This window comes from Cebus imitator, unplaced genomic scaffold (assembly GCF_001604975.1).
Source record: "Cebus imitator isolate Cc_AM_T3 unplaced genomic scaffold, Cebus_imitator-1.0 Scaffold78, whole genome shotgun sequence".
NCBI classification, from domain to species: Eukaryota; Metazoa; Chordata; class Mammalia; order Primates; family Cebidae; genus Cebus; species Cebus imitator.
In genome coordinates this window covers 1,852,566-1,869,955 of record NW_016107393.1, presented here as the reverse complement: position 1 = coordinate 1,869,955, position 17,390 = coordinate 1,852,566, and the positions used below count along the sequence as shown (strand labels likewise).

At 38.5% G+C, this 17,390-nt stretch overlaps 1 protein-coding gene across 17 annotated transcripts in view; it reads right to left on the bottom strand.

Moving 5' to 3' along the window:
• Window positions 1-224: 224 nt before the first annotated feature.
• Window positions 225-17,390, bottom strand: part of OSBPL6 (oxysterol binding protein like 6) — a 207,281-nt gene continuing 190,115 nt past the window's right edge. For 16 of the 17 annotated variants that reach the window (XM_017532670.2, XM_017532668.2, XM_017532669.2 and 13 more), the window contains 10 exons: window positions 16,252-16,339; window positions 15,499-15,752; window positions 14,598-14,735; window positions 13,905-13,968; window positions 12,329-12,407; window positions 10,579-10,723; window positions 8,512-8,656; window positions 6,713-6,839; window positions 4,527-4,649; window positions 225-3,964 (listed from right to left, as the gene is read on the bottom strand). In XM_017532670.2, coding sequence (XP_017388159.1) covers window positions 3,856-3,964; window positions 4,527-4,649; window positions 6,713-6,839; window positions 8,512-8,656; window positions 10,579-10,723; window positions 12,329-12,407; window positions 13,905-13,968; window positions 14,598-14,735; window positions 15,499-15,752; window positions 16,252-16,339 — 1,272 coding nt within the window. In that variant the 3' untranslated portion in view covers window positions 225-3,855. The remainder of the gene's footprint in view (window positions 3,965-4,526; window positions 4,650-6,712; window positions 6,840-8,511; window positions 8,657-10,578; window positions 10,724-12,328; window positions 12,408-13,904; window positions 13,969-14,597; window positions 14,736-15,498; window positions 15,753-16,251; window positions 16,340-17,390) is intronic. The other variant, XM_037740034.1, reaches the window with a different exon arrangement.

The window sequence follows — 17,390 nt, the reverse complement described above, 5'->3', positions numbered from 1 at the left end:
GTTTAGTTTAACAGAATGATTCATGCAATGTGTCATTTAAACGTATAATTTTATAAAAGAAATCTGATTGGGACTTAGAGGATCGAATCTTAGTTTGGATAGCAGTATTTCTAAATAACTGGGAAGCTTTTGGGGAAAAAAATCCCCAAACACTTTAATCTTAGCTCCATTTATATCTTTCTTTCCATCTCTCCCCAAAATAACATTTCTAGAGCACAAAATATATTCATAATTGTTTAATTAGATACATTTTATATATCCTGAACATAATAGCTCCCATAGAAATAAACTAATATTTTGTACATAAACTTTATTTACTGTGTCACATTCATAATATACTGGGCCAAGTGCAAACATTTATCTCATCCCCCAGTGTGTGCAGAGCTCTGCTCCCACAAACACCTCATTATCTAGGATGACACAGAACAAGATCAGACAAAATGGATAATTAAAATCCACAAGATAATAACAAAAAGGTACTTTATGATTATAAACTCTTCTCTAGCTACAGCTGGAACCAGTATATAAGCAAAACAATTTAATCAGGTTTTCCTCCCTAAATCCAGCCCCCATGCCACTACTCTTTGGGGCAGGATCTAATAATTGATTAGTGGGGTCGCTGAAAGGCCTAAGGTCAGAATAATCTAGAAGAAAAGATTTAGAAAATTGACACCAATATTGAAAATCCCTTGGTTTTTCTTGCCCAGATAATTGCATTTTTTCTTCACATATAGTTGATACGTACCATTAAAAGTTATCTTAAATGATATGTACCATTAAAAGTTATCTTTACAACGACCTGAAAATTATGGGGTAGGTATTTTAAAAATAATCCATGAAAAAGAATGACTTCATTTAAGAAAAACAATAAACTAACAGCAAAACTGGAAAGTAAGTCTGCACTCTGGGTGGCAGCACATGGAATCGATGAGCTTCTGGTCAGACTCTGCCAGTGCTGGTGTGTGCCATTGATCTGTTCAGTCTAGCCAACTCCTCAGAATCATCATCACTTATTAATACTCTCCTTAATGACCATCTCCAATGAGATGGAGCAGCTTATGAATAAACCATGGGGGAAGTATACAGGCATACTACATCCTTCCCTATCCTAGATCCTTTTAGGATAAAACAAGAAAGTAGGCCTGAAATAAAAAGATCTATATAACATCCTAAGGAATAAATCAGGTCTTATTAAGAGAATGATCTAATATTCTACCCTTTTGCTATTTAGTCTTGAAAGCCCAAATACTACATAGATAAAAATTCTGATAGGGTAAGTCTCATAGTTTTATAACCACCACGTCAATAAAAAGTAAAAGAGAAAAGGGGATGACACCATCATACCAATGAGTATTCCACAGGAAATATGATTATTAGTGAATTGGGATATTATAGGAATAGTATCTAAAACTTAACTGAACACTTGAATTGGAATAATCAGAATATCTGAATCCCAAATTCTAAATCTGGATATTATCAAATGTGGTGATTTTAATTAATTTGACATTTTTCTCATTCTCATCTTTTAGTCCTCATCAGAGTGTCAGGCTAGCTCTGACCAACATTCACTCACCTGATTTGTACCACGACCTTACTGCCTGGTAAAGATCCTTTCTACTATTTTTTCTTTTTGTAATTATAATGCAAATTGCTAGGTATAGTCATTGCTTCCCTGATGGGTCCTGGGTCCTCTTCCAGCTGCCTGACTGATTCCACATCTGATGGTCAACTGATGTCTCCCTTTCCCACATCTCTGCTTGTAAAACCTTTACTTGCAAGATGCTTTTCTTGTGTTTAGGCTATTTTGAGACTGTTCAGGGAAGTGCAAGTAAGTATAGACCAGAACCGCTTTAAATAGTATTTAAAGCTTTACCAACCATAAGAGAACAGACTTCCATGCGGAAGTTAATAGGATTCTAATTAGAATTAAAGGCATGTATCTTCAGATGCAGATAAAAGAACATCAAGATGAGTGAGCAGAAAAAGAATCAATACCAAGGAAAAGATTTTACTACCACAGGGCAAGCCACCTATGGATTTAAAATGGGAATGAAAGGAATAGAGAGGGTATTGTTGACGCAGAATGCTTAGATCTGGTGATGGATTTGAGAATTTACCTGAGAATGAAATTCCATTCTAAACTAATGCAAACTGTACACATAACATATAAAAACTCAGATGCAAGGGAGTAGTTTTAGATAACTAAAAGATTGCTCCATCTAGTGGAAACTTCAGAGTTTTCCCTTACGCGCTCATCAGCAGTTTTTCATTTGATGGTTTATTAGCCATTATTAGGAAGGCTTTGCTGAGGTGAAATGACACTAAAATCAACACCTCGTAATAAAATGTAAAGTGTCCATAACTGTATCAGAGTTTTAAATAACACTTAAGTTCTGATGGTAAGATCTAAGAATAAACATCTAACTAAGAATAAAATATATGTAATTTTATAATTCCCTAGGAAAATCTCTGAGGAGATTTTTTTTAAAAAAACATACAGGCATTTATATAGTCATCTACGTGCAAAAACTCAGAAATATTGATGCAAGTTTCCTGCGAAAGCCTCTGTATATTAGTGGAGGAAACACAAATCCTGAAGTATGCAAAACACACTTCTGCTTCCTTGCTTTGGGATGGATAAATTCCTTAGCTTAAGTTTTATATCTCTGCCAATAGCAAGGTAAATAAAATGTAGTCATGTACCATACGGAATCACTTGATGGAAATTTGAAATATGATTTTGCATAGAATTCATTTAAACAATGCAAATTTAAGCTTCTAGCATTCTTGCTTCTGTTCTCAGTGGAATTCAACTAGTACCAGTGGGGTGGCCATGGGATTGAGACGTGGATTACATGGTGCTTCACTCAATAACAGTTACATTTATAGTACTACTAAGCCCACACAGGAATTCCATATGCTTTTTGTTATTTCCTTTTAAGGTTTTAACATGGATGACAAATGTCCAAATCAAAGATAGATTTTTCCAAATAATAGGGCACACTGTGAGGTTAGGTGGAAGAGGGATGGTTTATTATCTGGACGCAGGACAGGAAATTAACGAGCAACGTGAATACAGAGATTACTTAGCACACCTTTTCCTTCTTTCCCTTCAGACATACGATATAGTAACTGACTTATCAAAGTAAAGCACGTGTTGTTCACTTTTAAAAAATCCATTTAAGTTAGTCTCATAATTGTTCTGATTGAGAAAGTGAATCATGCCATGATTCAAAAAATCTGTTCTTCACATAAACCTATGGGCACACATTTAAAAAATGATTTATTGTACATCTTTGCATTTCTTAAGGCATGAACAATGGCATACAGATGGAACAGGTTCTGAGAAGCATCACATCTTTTCGACAAGGCCAGCACAATCACACCACATCAAACAGACACACTTGAAGTCTGCACTGACCGACTGCTGTGGCCCAGGAGTCCTGCGACAGGGGATGGTGCTTCCAGACAGCGGAACACCGCGTGGTTTCTATGTTGTTGTTAACTCTCTCGATCAGCTTTAAGCACCAGTTACCATTTGTTTTTCTGTACAAACTCTTCAGACTTTGGATTTTATATTCTGCTCCTTTTATTCTGCTTTCCAAGGAGGGTATGGGTTTTTTTTTTTTTTTTTTGTTTTTTAAGGAATATGGTTGCAGCAAAACAGAAGGGATCCAAAAGTGGCTAGGGGCCTTGTCTAATGCACTTCTGAAAGTCCATTATAAAGATGAATAGAAAAGCAAATGGTAGGTTTTCAGTTGACCCAGAAATCACACGTAGCTATAAGAAACATAATTGTGCATAGTTATTTATTCATTCAGAGTGTGATATGTTGGCTAGCTCTACATTCCCAGTCTACCAAAGAACAGGGCTGTCTACTTTGCTAAACCCAGGGTCCTTTCGAAGCTCCCAGTAGGTGTCGTTAGAAACCCAGGCTTCTCTTTGATTGGCATCAATAACTTTTCTGTGAAAATATAAACATCAGCATTAGTCACAAATCACATCAAGGTAACCCTATAATAGGACCCTCTCCTATAGATTAGACACCTCAGATTAATCTGTGTGATATATACATAATCCTGAAAATAATCCTGTAATAATCGCCTACTATCATACCACAGAGAGACCAAATCTAAACACACACAAGCTTTGTGTGATAGAAATAACATAAAATCCTAATAAAGCCAGGATGATCTTGTGGGCTGTGGGGTCTGGTTCAGTCTGTGGCTAAAGGAGTGGGAACCAGTTTCCACCATTCTAAAGAGTGCAGCTGAAGGACAAAAAGCCTTCTGGGTGGTATCCTCACTCTTTTCTGCTGCCCATAAAAAGACAAGAGCTGTAGAAAAAAATTCTTTTCATAGTTACTAACTTCTCATAACCGCAAAATCTGTTTCAATATTTTCACTGCCAAAAGCAAAGAGGCCAAAATCCATTTATCCATTTGCTTTTCATGTACCTGGAGCTTCTCAGTGCCTGTGGCAACCATTTACAAAATATGAACTTGCTATGGGAGTTAACTGACTTACTTAAAAAATTTTGGTATATGTTCAAGATTATTTTCTTCCATATATCGTCTCCGAGATCTCTGGAGTTCCTCTACTCTTTGCTTCTCTGATGCTGCAGCTTCTAAATTTCCTTCTTCCAAAAATCTAAGCAGAAAGCAATTGATATTTGAATATATTATCATCTTTTCTGGGAGAAAAAAACTCATTTGCACAAAATTGCTTTCTAATTGCTATGAACATAAAATACCACACAGTAACACACTAGCGATGTCACCTCACCTTTGCCCCAGGCCACGCTACCTCTGTCCATCAATTTACATACTTTCTAGGTACATGAACTAAATTATTATAATCAGCAGTATCAGTGAAAGGTGGGTGGTTTGACCTTGAAGACTTTTCTGTGCTGTCTGGGGTTCTATAACTTGAGATTTTCAGGACGACTGCAGAGTCCAGGGTGAGAAGAGCATGAAGTCATAGCCATGTTCCCTTTCTATATTAACAGAAGGGTTTTGCTAAAAGGCCATAGCATGGAGGATGATAACTGGCTATTCTCCATCTATTCCAAGAACAGACTGAGAGGGAAGGAGCTTTCCTGTTTTACTGGAGAGGGTAAAACTGATATGAAAAGAAAAGGTAATGGGGAAAATTATAAAAGGCCACAGAATGGGAAATGACTAGTAAATGAAATTCAGAAAAGGAATACTGATATAGAATTGAGAAGAAAAAAGCAGATGGAATAGTGACTCACAAATGCTTACATTTCAAAATGATAACAAAGAACAGGAATATAATGTGGTATACATTGTACAGGAAGTTTATTAATAAATGTGAATGTCAAATAGTGAGACAGCATGTTCTAGAGAGAGAGGGGAGAATATAAGAGAAAAAGTAGAACATTCAAAACTGAGAGCATTTTGGCATATGGCAGATAAAGCCATAAATATATGGGAAACAGAAAATTGATATTGAGTGGAATTTGTATGGCATATAGAATTTTTGGAAAAAGTAAAATGAATTCCACAGGAATGGACATCATGAGTTCAGGACTATATAAGAATAAAAAACTGGCTGGGTGCTGTGGCTCACATCTGTAATCCCAGCCCTCTGGGAGGCCAAGGCAGGTGGATCACCTGAGGTCAGGAGTTCAAGGTCACCTGGGCAAACATGGTGAAACCCCATCTCTACTAAAAATACAAAAAAATTAGCTGGGTGTAGTGGCACATGCCTGTAATCCCAGCTACTCGGGAGGCAGAGGCAGGAGAATTGCTTGAACCAAGGAGGCGGAGGTTGCAGTGAGCCGAGATTGGGCCACTGCACTCCAGCCTGGGCGACAGAGTGAGACTCAGTCCCCCCCAAAAAATAAATAAAATAAAATAATAAAATACTAAGAGTTAGGAGGTATTAAAGGTACTGCATTTTGAGTATATCTCATACTCTGTGAGATCGAAACCACATTGGGCAAATTGCAGACCTGCACTCAAAGCGTTTCTGGGTGCCCCTGTAACTTATCCTGTTGGTCTTCAGTTTAAAAGATACTCCATGTTACAGAGTTATAGAAGTAAAAAGGTCAAAAACAATGGTTAAGGAGTGATTCTATATTTAAGAAAGAATTCATGCATTTGCAGAACTTTGGTACATTTTAGGAGGAGAGAAAAACTTTCTGTTAAAAACATCTCTGTTACCTTTTATGGGGAACTATGTGCTGATTTGTTATGGTCATTCTATGAATACTGCTTTTACTTAGCATAGAAACTCAAATATTGCTGAGTGAATAAGGGAATGAAGAAAGGACTGAATTAAAATATATGATGGTAGTAAAAATAAGTCACAGTAACCTCTAAAGCCCCATGCCATAATAGTCTGCCTTTTTTTTTTTTTTTTTTTGATACGGGGTCTCTTTCTCTGTTGCGCCAGCTGATGTACAACAGTACAATCATGGCTCACCATGGCCTCAATATCCTGGGCTCAAGAGATCCTCCCGTCTCAGCCTCCCTAGTAGCTGGGACTTCAGACATGTACCACCACATCCAGCTAATTTTTAATTTGTTTTTTTAAAGATACAGGGTCTCACTATATTGCCCAAGCTGGTCTTGAACTCCTGACCTCAAATGATCCTCCCTCCTCAGCCTCCTAAAGTGCTGGGATTTCAGGCATGAGCCACTGTACCCAGCCAGAGTCTGGATATTAAATATCACTGCCATCCTCACCTTTGATCTGGCCGGAATCGGGCGTCTGTTGATGGAAGGAGATCTTTTAGTACTGGATCTAACTCATTGAGCTCAATAGCAAACCTCGTGAAGCCATAGTAAAGCTCATAGTTGGTTGGCATGGAACCTGGAATGAGGCCAATGAACCACTGTGAGAGGCAAAAGGTTTATGAAGTTGGAAGAAGCTGACTTACCCCAGTGCTTAATACCCACACTAACACCAAATTTGTAGTCATAAACACAAGATTATAAATTTTTTCAAGTGAATTAACTTGGTGATATTTTGCCAGGCAGGAAACTTCATGTTGATGATCACAACTGACAGATTCATATATTTAATACAATCTTGTCTTTCAAACAAAGCTGCACACATAGTAGTCTTCATTAACTAAACTACTCCATATTTCTCTTGAATATTCAATTGGTTAGCTAAATACTATGGTGATTAACTACGAACATTAAGATTTTACCAGAAACACTTGTTTGCCTCCTTTTAGAAAAGAAAAATATGCAGATCTAAATTTATATTTATTGCCTTTTTTTTTTTTTTTGAGACGAAGTTTCACTCTTGTTGCCCAGGCTGCAGTGCAGCAGTCTCTTTTAGTAGAGACTTAAATTTCTCCATATTGGTCAGGCTGGTCCTGAACTCCCGACCTCAGGGGATCTGCCCACCTTGGCCTCCCAAAGTGCTGGGATTACAAGTGTGAGTCAACCGCGCCCGGCCTTTTTTTTTTTTTTTTTGAGATAGAGTTTCGTTCTTGTTGCCCAGGCTGGAGTGCAATGGCGCAATCTCAGCTCACCACAACATTTGCCTCCCAAGTTCAAGCGATTCTCCTGCCTCAGTCCCCCAAGTAGCTGGGATTACAGGCATGTGCCACCACGCCCAGCTAATTTTTTGTATTTTTAGTAGAGACCGGCTTTCTCCACATTGCTCAGGCTGGTCTTGAACTCCTGACCTCAGGTGATTTGCCAAATCCCAAATTGCTGGGATTATAGGCGTGAGCAACTGCGTCTGGCCTATTGGTACTTTTAAACTAAACTTGAAGGCAGGATCTTTGTGTGTCTTGCTCATTGATATATCCCAAGCTCCTGGAACAAAGCATGATACTCAGCCAACACTCAATAAATAATTGCTGAATAAATAAACTGGCCACTCTTCTAGCAGGAAATTTAAATACTCATTGATTAGTTGTTAGGAAACTAACAACTAATTTTAGTTAGGGATTAACTGTTTCCAGTGACAATAAATGTCATGTGGATACTTGTTCCATTTATACTTGATATTCAATTATATGCTAATGTGTTATCAGAACTCTTTTGATGTCTTTTATTAAATGTTAACATATTGCCACCTTTTGAGGCTCAAGTGAAAAGATCACTTATTCTGGTGAGTTACTGAATTTGTAGATCATAAATGTTTATAGTCTGTTTTATTAGAGCAGAGAATAAGTAACATAAGGATTTAAGTTTGTATACTTCAATTATCTAAAGTCTTTAATAAATATACCTAGCTTTTCAAATGTAGGCATTACACTTTGAGCAATTTTTCATCAAGCCCAATCTCTGGCTACATGTCAGGGATTTGGCCTACATTTTTTATTATGAAATATCAAATATTGGGGCTTATGTATAACTGATATGTTAAGTGTAAATGCAACTCTAACTGCCTTAAGCGTCTACGTTTTAAATCTCACTCTTAAAGGAAACTTAATATGAATTTCCTGGGATGACCTGATATTCCCTTCCCTTCTGCTGTCCATGGCACCCTCCTGTTGGCAGAATACTCAGGCCACTCTCACCTGGTCTCCAAATACACTTTGCAGAGGGGGCCACACCGCAGAAGAGTCCTTCATGCCACTTTCCAAACAGCCGGTGCACCACCTTCCCCTCCTGATCTATCACCACTCCCTGGACTTCATTCATGTTAGAATTCCAATAATTCACCTGGAAAAACCAAACCCCAATCATGACATTTGATTGCTTTAATAATACCATTCCCTATATTTTCCATATAGAAAAATTTTTAACCTTGAAGTCCCTTATTCAAACTATTTTCAGAAATACTGAAATCTCAAAATGTTTTATATGGAGGGTTGGCTTTCTAAAAGTTAGCCTAACTTTCAAGAAAGGGATGGTCTCTATGCCATGCATAACATGATAGCATATCACAGAGAAGGCTCAGTTTCTATCTAAGAGCCTAATATTAATTTATAGGCTAGCAATTTTTTTTCCTCTTGTTTTGACTTTCCCCCTGAGGGATTTTAATAGATTTCAATTTGCCATGCTGCAGACATTGTTTGTGAAATAATTTTCATAATATCTATAAATGGCTAAATTTTATCAGGAGGACCCTCATGTGGCCCTTCCGGTTATGCTCCTTCTCAAGGGATGAGAAATCTATGGAAGTTTGCCCACCTAGACCCCATGATCCCCCCTTCCAGGTCAGGCCCCAAGTACACAGGGCACTAGAATTCCTTGTCCAAGTGGATCCAAGCTTATTCCACAGCTGGCATAGGCCTTTTCCTTGGACTCATGCACCTGAGGGCAGATTATCCACCAGCATGTGCACCTTTAGGTCTGAGGGATGGCCAAGGGTGGCTGTTTGTAGGGGTGTGAACAGAGCTTCGATGTGTGGGCTGGCCTGTCTACATACGTGGAGGCCCCTTGCAGTGACAACAGAGCCAGAGGTGAGAAGAAAGCAGGGTTGGCCAAGGGCCAGGACTGGCTGTCCTACACTGCCAGGGTGACAGCACAGAGTTCTGAAGGGTCCAACCTGGCCTCACAGGTTTTATTATAAAAGTGTATTTGTCAAGGAAAAGAAATATAGCATATTCTATTTGATAGCTTACAGGCTTGATTTATTTATTTCTATTAATTATACAGGCTCTGCCAGTGTTAGAGACAGGACTGCACTGCAGTTTCTCATAGCCTACAAAGCCAGATGTACGTATTTATGTCATCATCACCCAGCCAGGGCACATGGTGATGCTGCCTTTTCAGTTCTAGGTACCTTATGAGTCTCTAAGTAAAAAGGTAGTAAAAAAACATATCAGGCTAAAATAACAATATTCAGTTAAAATAAACACAACCTTCCAAAATGGCTTAAAATGATTTAACTGAGAAAAGAAAATACTAGGGTCTTAAGACTCCAATATATGTTACCTGTTTACCATATTAGAATGGGATCATGAGTTGAACAGATAAGGTGGCTGGGTGGGGTTTCTGTACCACGTTAAATTCTGTAGCACATCCACACAAACATGGTGGTGACACTGTATGTTCCCCTTCAGAACAGAGAGACTGAGGGAAAATGGTGCTCTTTGGGTATTTCTATCCCAACATCTTTTCTTGTAGATGAGGCTAATATTTCTCGTTGAACTTATTTGAGTTACAACAGTGGCAGCGTTGGGTAAGTGTGTAGTGACTGGTGGTGATCATCTACATGGCTACATCAAGTGTCTTCAGAAAATGACAACCACATTATAATGAGCTCCCTAAAATCAGATCACTTGAATATATAATCAAGCAGGAAGAGAAATAGAAATATAAACCAGAAGACTTTGGTATAGTCAAGAAGTGTTTTCTGGAATTTTACTTGGTGAATGACTGACTGGCTACTCCAAAAGAAAATTCTTTAAAAAGAAATGTGTTTTTTTTCTGTTTTGAGATGGTGCCTTCTTTGACCATCACAAACTTGTATGCCTTTAGAAACTCCATCAATTGGTTCTGCTTTCTTATCTAAAACATCCTTAAGGACCAATGATACAGGACAGATTCACTTGCTGCTATTTAAGGTGATTGTTCTATTTCTTCTTTAAGAAGCATTTAATACTCATTTTCCTTTACTGTTGTATGATAGTATTTACCTTGACAAATGTGAGTTTGCAAATGCAAACACTGCTTTTGGTATTTCTAATGGTTACTTCTCCATAATGTTCTATCCATCTTCTCCCACTGAGGATGTTGTGTATACAAGTGGTGACTTTATTCCACACATAGTAATCTCCGTACCTAGTGAAGAATGTAACATTGATTAAGAACAACGAAGGTCACAAATACATATAACTGTTTCCGCTAATGAGAATATTCTTTGGCCAAAGCTTCCTTTTCCCTCATTTTCCTCTCATTTCTGTCTTGAAATTTCCTCTGTGGTCATAAGTATTTATGACACGGTTAATTCACTTAAGCAACATTTAAGCGTGTTCTGTGGGCCGGGTGCTAAAGCTGCAAAGTGGAATAGGGCCTGTTTCTTGCTTTTCTAGAGACAAAAGTATGGGAGGGGTAGATGGATATTCAAACAGATATTTAAAATAAAATATGCATATCATAGGAACACAGAAGGAAGTTTTTAGTCCTTCAATCTGCCTGGAACGTGGGATATGGATCAGTCAAGGAAGACACCTTTGAAGAGGCTGGGTTTGATGTAAGCACGGATGGCAGGTAGGAGGGCACTACGGCCTGGGAAAAGCATCTGCACAGCCACAAAGGTCAGAAGAGAACAAGGCGTCTGGGGCCTGTGAATGCTGTGCTCTGGGGGAGTGCGGGTGGCAGGATGCAAGACAGGAAAGGTGTGATGAGGCAGAGCCGGGAAGGCCTGCAGTGACCTACCAAGGAGTCTGGATTCACCCTGCAGGCAGTGGGCCACCGCAGGATTCCAGGTAGGAGAGAGGCACCACAGAGTGTGCATTTAAGAAAGATGCTCTGGGAACACTGTTTCCTACTCCAGGTTTAAGACCTCAGATGTGACTAATTCCTTGGGAAAAGACTGAGGGGCATACTAAGATGGCACAAATCTAATACAAATTCTGGGGAGCAAGGTCACAGAATTTCTGCTAAGGAATGAAGTGATACAGCTTCAAATCACATTCAAATTTGTACATTACATATATTTTCAAATGAAATGTTATGTCAACATAAAAAAGATGCTTCTAAATTGTTGCAAAGTTTATGAATTGGTATGATGTAGGCACCATATATACCTAGGAAAACTCTCCTCCTTATACATTTTCAAATACTCAAAAAGTTTATTTTGTGGTCCTAGGAATAGCTTCCTCTCCTCACCTTCTTCCACATCCAATTCATCTGCAAATTCTGTCTTTCAAACAGATAAAACCAAAACAAACCAAATCAAATGAAGAAACAACCAAGCCCTTGGCCTCAATAAAAATTCCAATTAATTTCAATATATTTACAGGCAGTATCCTCTAGAACACAACCACAAAAGGATTTCATCACTCCTCTTTGATAACTTAGAAATTTAAAATACTCCCTGGATCTAAGATGAACTCAAAAGTGAAATTGAATTGTATAGCAAGAAAATGGTTAAATAGGAGAGCCTTTTATATAAAATCAAACTAGCATGGTGACTGGGCCATGGGAGGTACCTAGTGGTGTTGACTGAAGAATGGAGGCTGTGAAGAAATAAATAGGAAGCTTTGCTGCATATGCTTAAGTTCTCATTTGTTTTTGTGAGGGTCTATTCTCAAAACTTTGGCAAAGGTAACAGAAGCTTTGGGTATAGAGAAATGAACCCTTAGCATCTTCTAGAGTTTAAAATACCCATTTATGATTTAGAAAAGCAGACGGGAGGCCAAAAGGGAGGTGTGAGTCACCTACTTTGGAAGCATGACATTCAGTGTTCCAACAGGCAGGATTTCCATCGACTTCCCCCAGAACTTGTTTTTCCATCTGATATCTAAATGACATAGGCAGAGGACAAGAAATACATACCCCATCTCTAATCACTTCTTCTGTAAAAACTAACTTTTGTATTACACTTTACAAAGCACTGCTGGAATGACAATTGATTCCATATTGTTGATTTAGAATGACAAGTGCCTGAAAATGGCCCAAGGTGAAAATATTAACTGTGAACCAAAAAAATAAAAATAAAAAAACCCACTATCTATGTTTCTCTATCATACATGCTCTTAATTTGTTTTCAACTAACAAATTAAGAAGCCTGGGAGAAGCCTGAAATTGTGTATGTGTGTGTGTGTGTGTATTCACATTATACATATAAACATAGATTCTACTGTACTTTAATGTCCAGACAGCAATAAATGTTGTTACAAGATTTAACTAAGCGGTAAAAATAGTTAACAAATATATCAAGCATAAGATGTATACTAAAAATAACTGCAGTGTGGTGATACAATTAATTTATATATATACATTTTCCCCCATATCAAAGACATATAATTTGGGATTACAGTTTTTAAAGTCTCTAAATACAGATAAAATAAGATTTGTAAAATAAGATTTATGAGAGAGTAGGATGAACTTAATGAACGTGTTCCTACACTGCTTGTTAAGATATAGGCCAGGGCCCAACATTTGACCTCACACAATGGCTTCATGTTTTACGTGTGGAAACTTAGACTTATTTGTGCCTTTGTGATAACCACCTAGTCCCATTTTGTTGAACTAAGGGAACTTTGTGCCATCTCTACAAAATCCCTGACTCTTGGTAATGACCAAGAAACGATCTGTCATATTTTTGCAATAATGTCGTACAGCTACAGTGTTCTATCATTTTAATGTATTTTCAGGTTAGGAAAATGCTCATAAGAGAAGTCATTCTGCGAGTAATGAAGCACCTTTCCAAACATGAAGGAACTATTTACACTTAATGGTCACATTTACATAGATATTCTTTTCTTTGTAAAGGAGTTTTGAAACTTTTGTGTGTGTGTGTTAGGCAAGCTTGTAACATTCTGACTTAACTAATAAGTAGAGACTTCAATCCACACTCTTGAGCCCCAGTGAGTTAAAGACCAGGAATTACCGTAATGTTTGCATATCTGCTTAGACTATGATCACTGATGATGTGTCATAGAGCCTTCCTTCAGAATTAAAATGTCTTTGCACACCCCAAGAAGCAAGAAGGCAGCAGATGGAACCTCCATGTTACAGATGAAGACAATGAGGCACATGAGATAAGGTGGTGGCTCTGAGCCGGCTGGGTCTGCACGGAGCTCTGCTTCCAAGATAAGCAATCTCATCTCCTAGCTGAAACTGTTTCATGCTGAAACCAGGAAATTCGATTTCTCAAACTGAGCTCTGCACTAATTACTAACATTTGCTGAGTTCCAAAGGTAGAAATCTAAACTGAATACAATGTCCCTTTGGAAGCCAGACGTTTTTTCATAGGCTCATACATTTGATTTTAAATTATAATTAAAATACAAACCTTGCCAGAACACAAAATTCTTTGATTCACAGTGACAGGCAGAAATGGGTGGGTGATGGCTAACCTGGTAATTAAAAAAAAAAAAAAAGAAGGCAATATCAGTGTTAAAGCTTCCATAAAAATTTTTACAATGTATATTAGTATATTAGTCACCTCTACTAAAAACAATTCATCCGTTTCTCTTCGTGAATTATTCTCAGAATGTATAAGTAAATCTTTAAGACTTCATGCCTTAAAAACACCGAGAACTTATAAAATTATTGGGGGAAATGATGCCCATAAGTGAAGTGAGTTTTAACTGTGTGAAAAGAAAATAAATCTCAGGACCACCTGCATCCCATTTTATTCCTAAAAAAAGATAGCTACAAAGATTTTTAAAAAGAGAGAGAGAAAAAAAGTTACCTCTCTACCTCACAATTTGCCCACAAGGAAATTCTTTGTGGGCCTCAAGATCTTTACCCTAAAACGGTTCTGTTGAATTACACCCTGGCAATGTATATTCATAGCTTATCTTCACAGGCACGGGACAAAGGATCAACAGAACTCAAACTCATCCTTCTGCTCACCTGAGACAAATGCATATCTGATTATTTCCTCTGCCCTGCTGTCTATGTGAAAATGCAGATTCACTGAGTCAGACTGAGGCATAAGTGACTTTTCTCTACCACCCTCACTGAGTCCAGTGGTGCTTACCTGTTCTGAGAAAAATCGGAATCCCTTGTCTTCTCTAATGCATTCATAGGTCTCCCCAAGGACTGGGTTGAATGGCTTACTTCCTGCTCTGAAATACGTGGAGCAGTATCCTGAAACTGCAAATGCAGCAACGAGAACCTGTTAAAACATTGAAGAAAAGGAAATCATATAGGAGAGACGACTGCTAGGTGTGCTTGTTCCTTATCCCTCTAGATTTTACATACCCCATGTTGATGGGTGTGAATTTGATGGCAGTTGCATTTTCTATTGTCTGCACAGAATCTTTATCAACTCGTGGGGAAAAAAATAAGTAAAATTAGGTTAAACTAGTCGCACGGAAACAAGCAGCCCACTGAGGTCAAGCATTCGTCATGCTTCCTTCCAATGTCATGAGAATCACAGAGTCCAAAGGTTCTGGAACCCAGTTTATCAGTTCTGCCATAGGCATAATCTTAGTCTCACGCACACGAGGATTGTAGCTGTGCGTGCTTTTCAGAGGGCAGGGCGTGTTTCCCACAGCCATATGGGGTAAAGGGTGAAGTATAAACCAAAGTTACTTTCTCGGACCTAAGTTCTTGAACAGATGGGCTATCTTGGCATTCAGGAAAAGCTGATCAGGTGAGGCAAGGTGTGCCTTCAACCTCTAAGGAGTATGAGACCTTCACATCTTAACTTTAGAAACACTCTAGACCAAGGATAAGGCACAAAAAGTGCAGCTTCCTGTGATGGTATCTGGGAGGTCTTGGCCTTGCCTGACTTATGCAAACAGGTCAATTCCTCTCTAACTCTGCAGTGAGAATGTTATGCAAATGCCAAATATATCATCATAATGAATTCTGGCTAACCCCAGGTCAGGGCTGGCAACCCCCTAAGGGGCGCTGCTCTGTTAGTTATTTATTACCATGCGCTCATATGGATCATCAGTTTCTGAAGCCTTGTCCAGGAGCTCGCTGTATTCCATTTCCTCACAGAGGTGCTGCAGGGTGTTGAGTGGCTCGTTTAGCTCCACAGGCATGGAGACTTTAGACAGGTCTTTGCCAATGTTGTTCCTCAAGATATTCCACAGGTTAATGTTACTAGTGTCAGGACAAGGAGCTGGCAGGCATGTTCGACGCCCATTTCGGAAGGCCCCTCCTGTCAGCTCCCCATTCAGGACTGGAAGAGGGAGAGTCACAGTGAATAATACTTTGCTGTTCTGATTTCACAAAATCAAGAAGGGAAATAACTTTCAAATAATTCTGATTGTGAGACATTTCATGAGCCTTCATTATATTCGTTCAAAAGTAAATGGAATCTTTCAGTATAAGCTTGCTAATAAATGCACAGAACAACAGTGTATAATTTTATAAATAAGGCATTAAATAGCCTCAAATATTCAAGACAAGACAGGCTAGGTTTTAAAAATTAAATATATTTAATAAGAAGGATTCAAGCTGTTGGACTGAGAAAGAGGAAAAACCTTTTCTCTTAACCATTTAACTAAGAGATTTTTCAACCATTTACCTCAAGAGATTATACAAAATAGAATGTATTAAACAATCAGCTGCCAAAAGAACAATTAGTGGAGGGTGGGGAAAAATGTCCATTCATTAAGTCGTCAGTGTTGCAATTTGGCATGTAGATAGAACAACCTGGAAGCTCAAATGATGCATACTTTGCCGAGAAATATTGTCTGCAACACTGGTGTTGTCTTCAGATATATTATCACTCACATCACTGATGTAAGACTCATCATCTGAAGCCTAAGGAAGGGAAGAACATACAAGGATCAGAATTCTTGTTCAGTTTTGCAAGTTCAGATAATCAAGTGATTAAAAATAACAAAACATTGTTCCAATGAGAAGCAGAGGTCCTGAGAGGGAAAAGTATTTGGCCTATGTGCAATGAACACTTGAGGGTCTTCATGAGCTAGGATATAGGATTGCTAGAAGGGAGCCTGGTCTTTAGCTCCTTGTCTTAGTAGAGGCAGGAGGGCAGGGGAGATCAGTAAAGAACCAGAAATATTTTAGTACAACACACCAAGAATGTTTAAGGTTGATGCAAGAATAATTGCAGTTTTTGCCATTACTTTCTTTTGCACCAACCCAACAGAAGGCCCTACGACTCTACCTGAGAGGACTCAAGAGAGGCTGCCCAAGGGAATAACATTTAAACTGGGTGTTAGAGAATGACTAGGAGTTGCCCAGTTGTTAGAAGGGATAGACGCACACAAAGACGGGAGATCTCACAAAGGTAAGGACCATGAGAGCAACATTTATCCCAGGAATGCAAGGATGTTGAGAATGGCTATGACAGAGGGTAGAGAAAAGAAGCAGAGGGCCCGACAGTCAAGGGCTTTTTATGCTAACATAAAGGGTTCATATGCAATCCTCAGAGTTAGTGAAACCAACAAATATGCATGGGATGTTGGAGTCAGATTTGGTTTTCAGGAAGATACTTGGCAGCTTTCCCTGGGGAGGCTAGATATAGGATACCGCGTAGATCTGGGTAAGAAATACAGCTTCAATTCAGATGGCCCTTGTGACGATGAGGAGAGATAAAAAGTGAAGCTACCCCTGCATGAGAAAAATGTGAAACCAAAATAAAACACAAATGAGCAAAAAAATGAAATTAAGGAACAATGTACATAATAAAGAGACTTAGAAGCAGAGCAGATCAGGAAAGAGGAATAAGAGAGCCATCAGCCAAATGGGAAAACTAATGTCTTTCCTGCAGGCAAGAAAGCTGCTGACACTCACTCCCTTCAAAATGCAAATAATGCTACACACACACACACACACACACACACACACA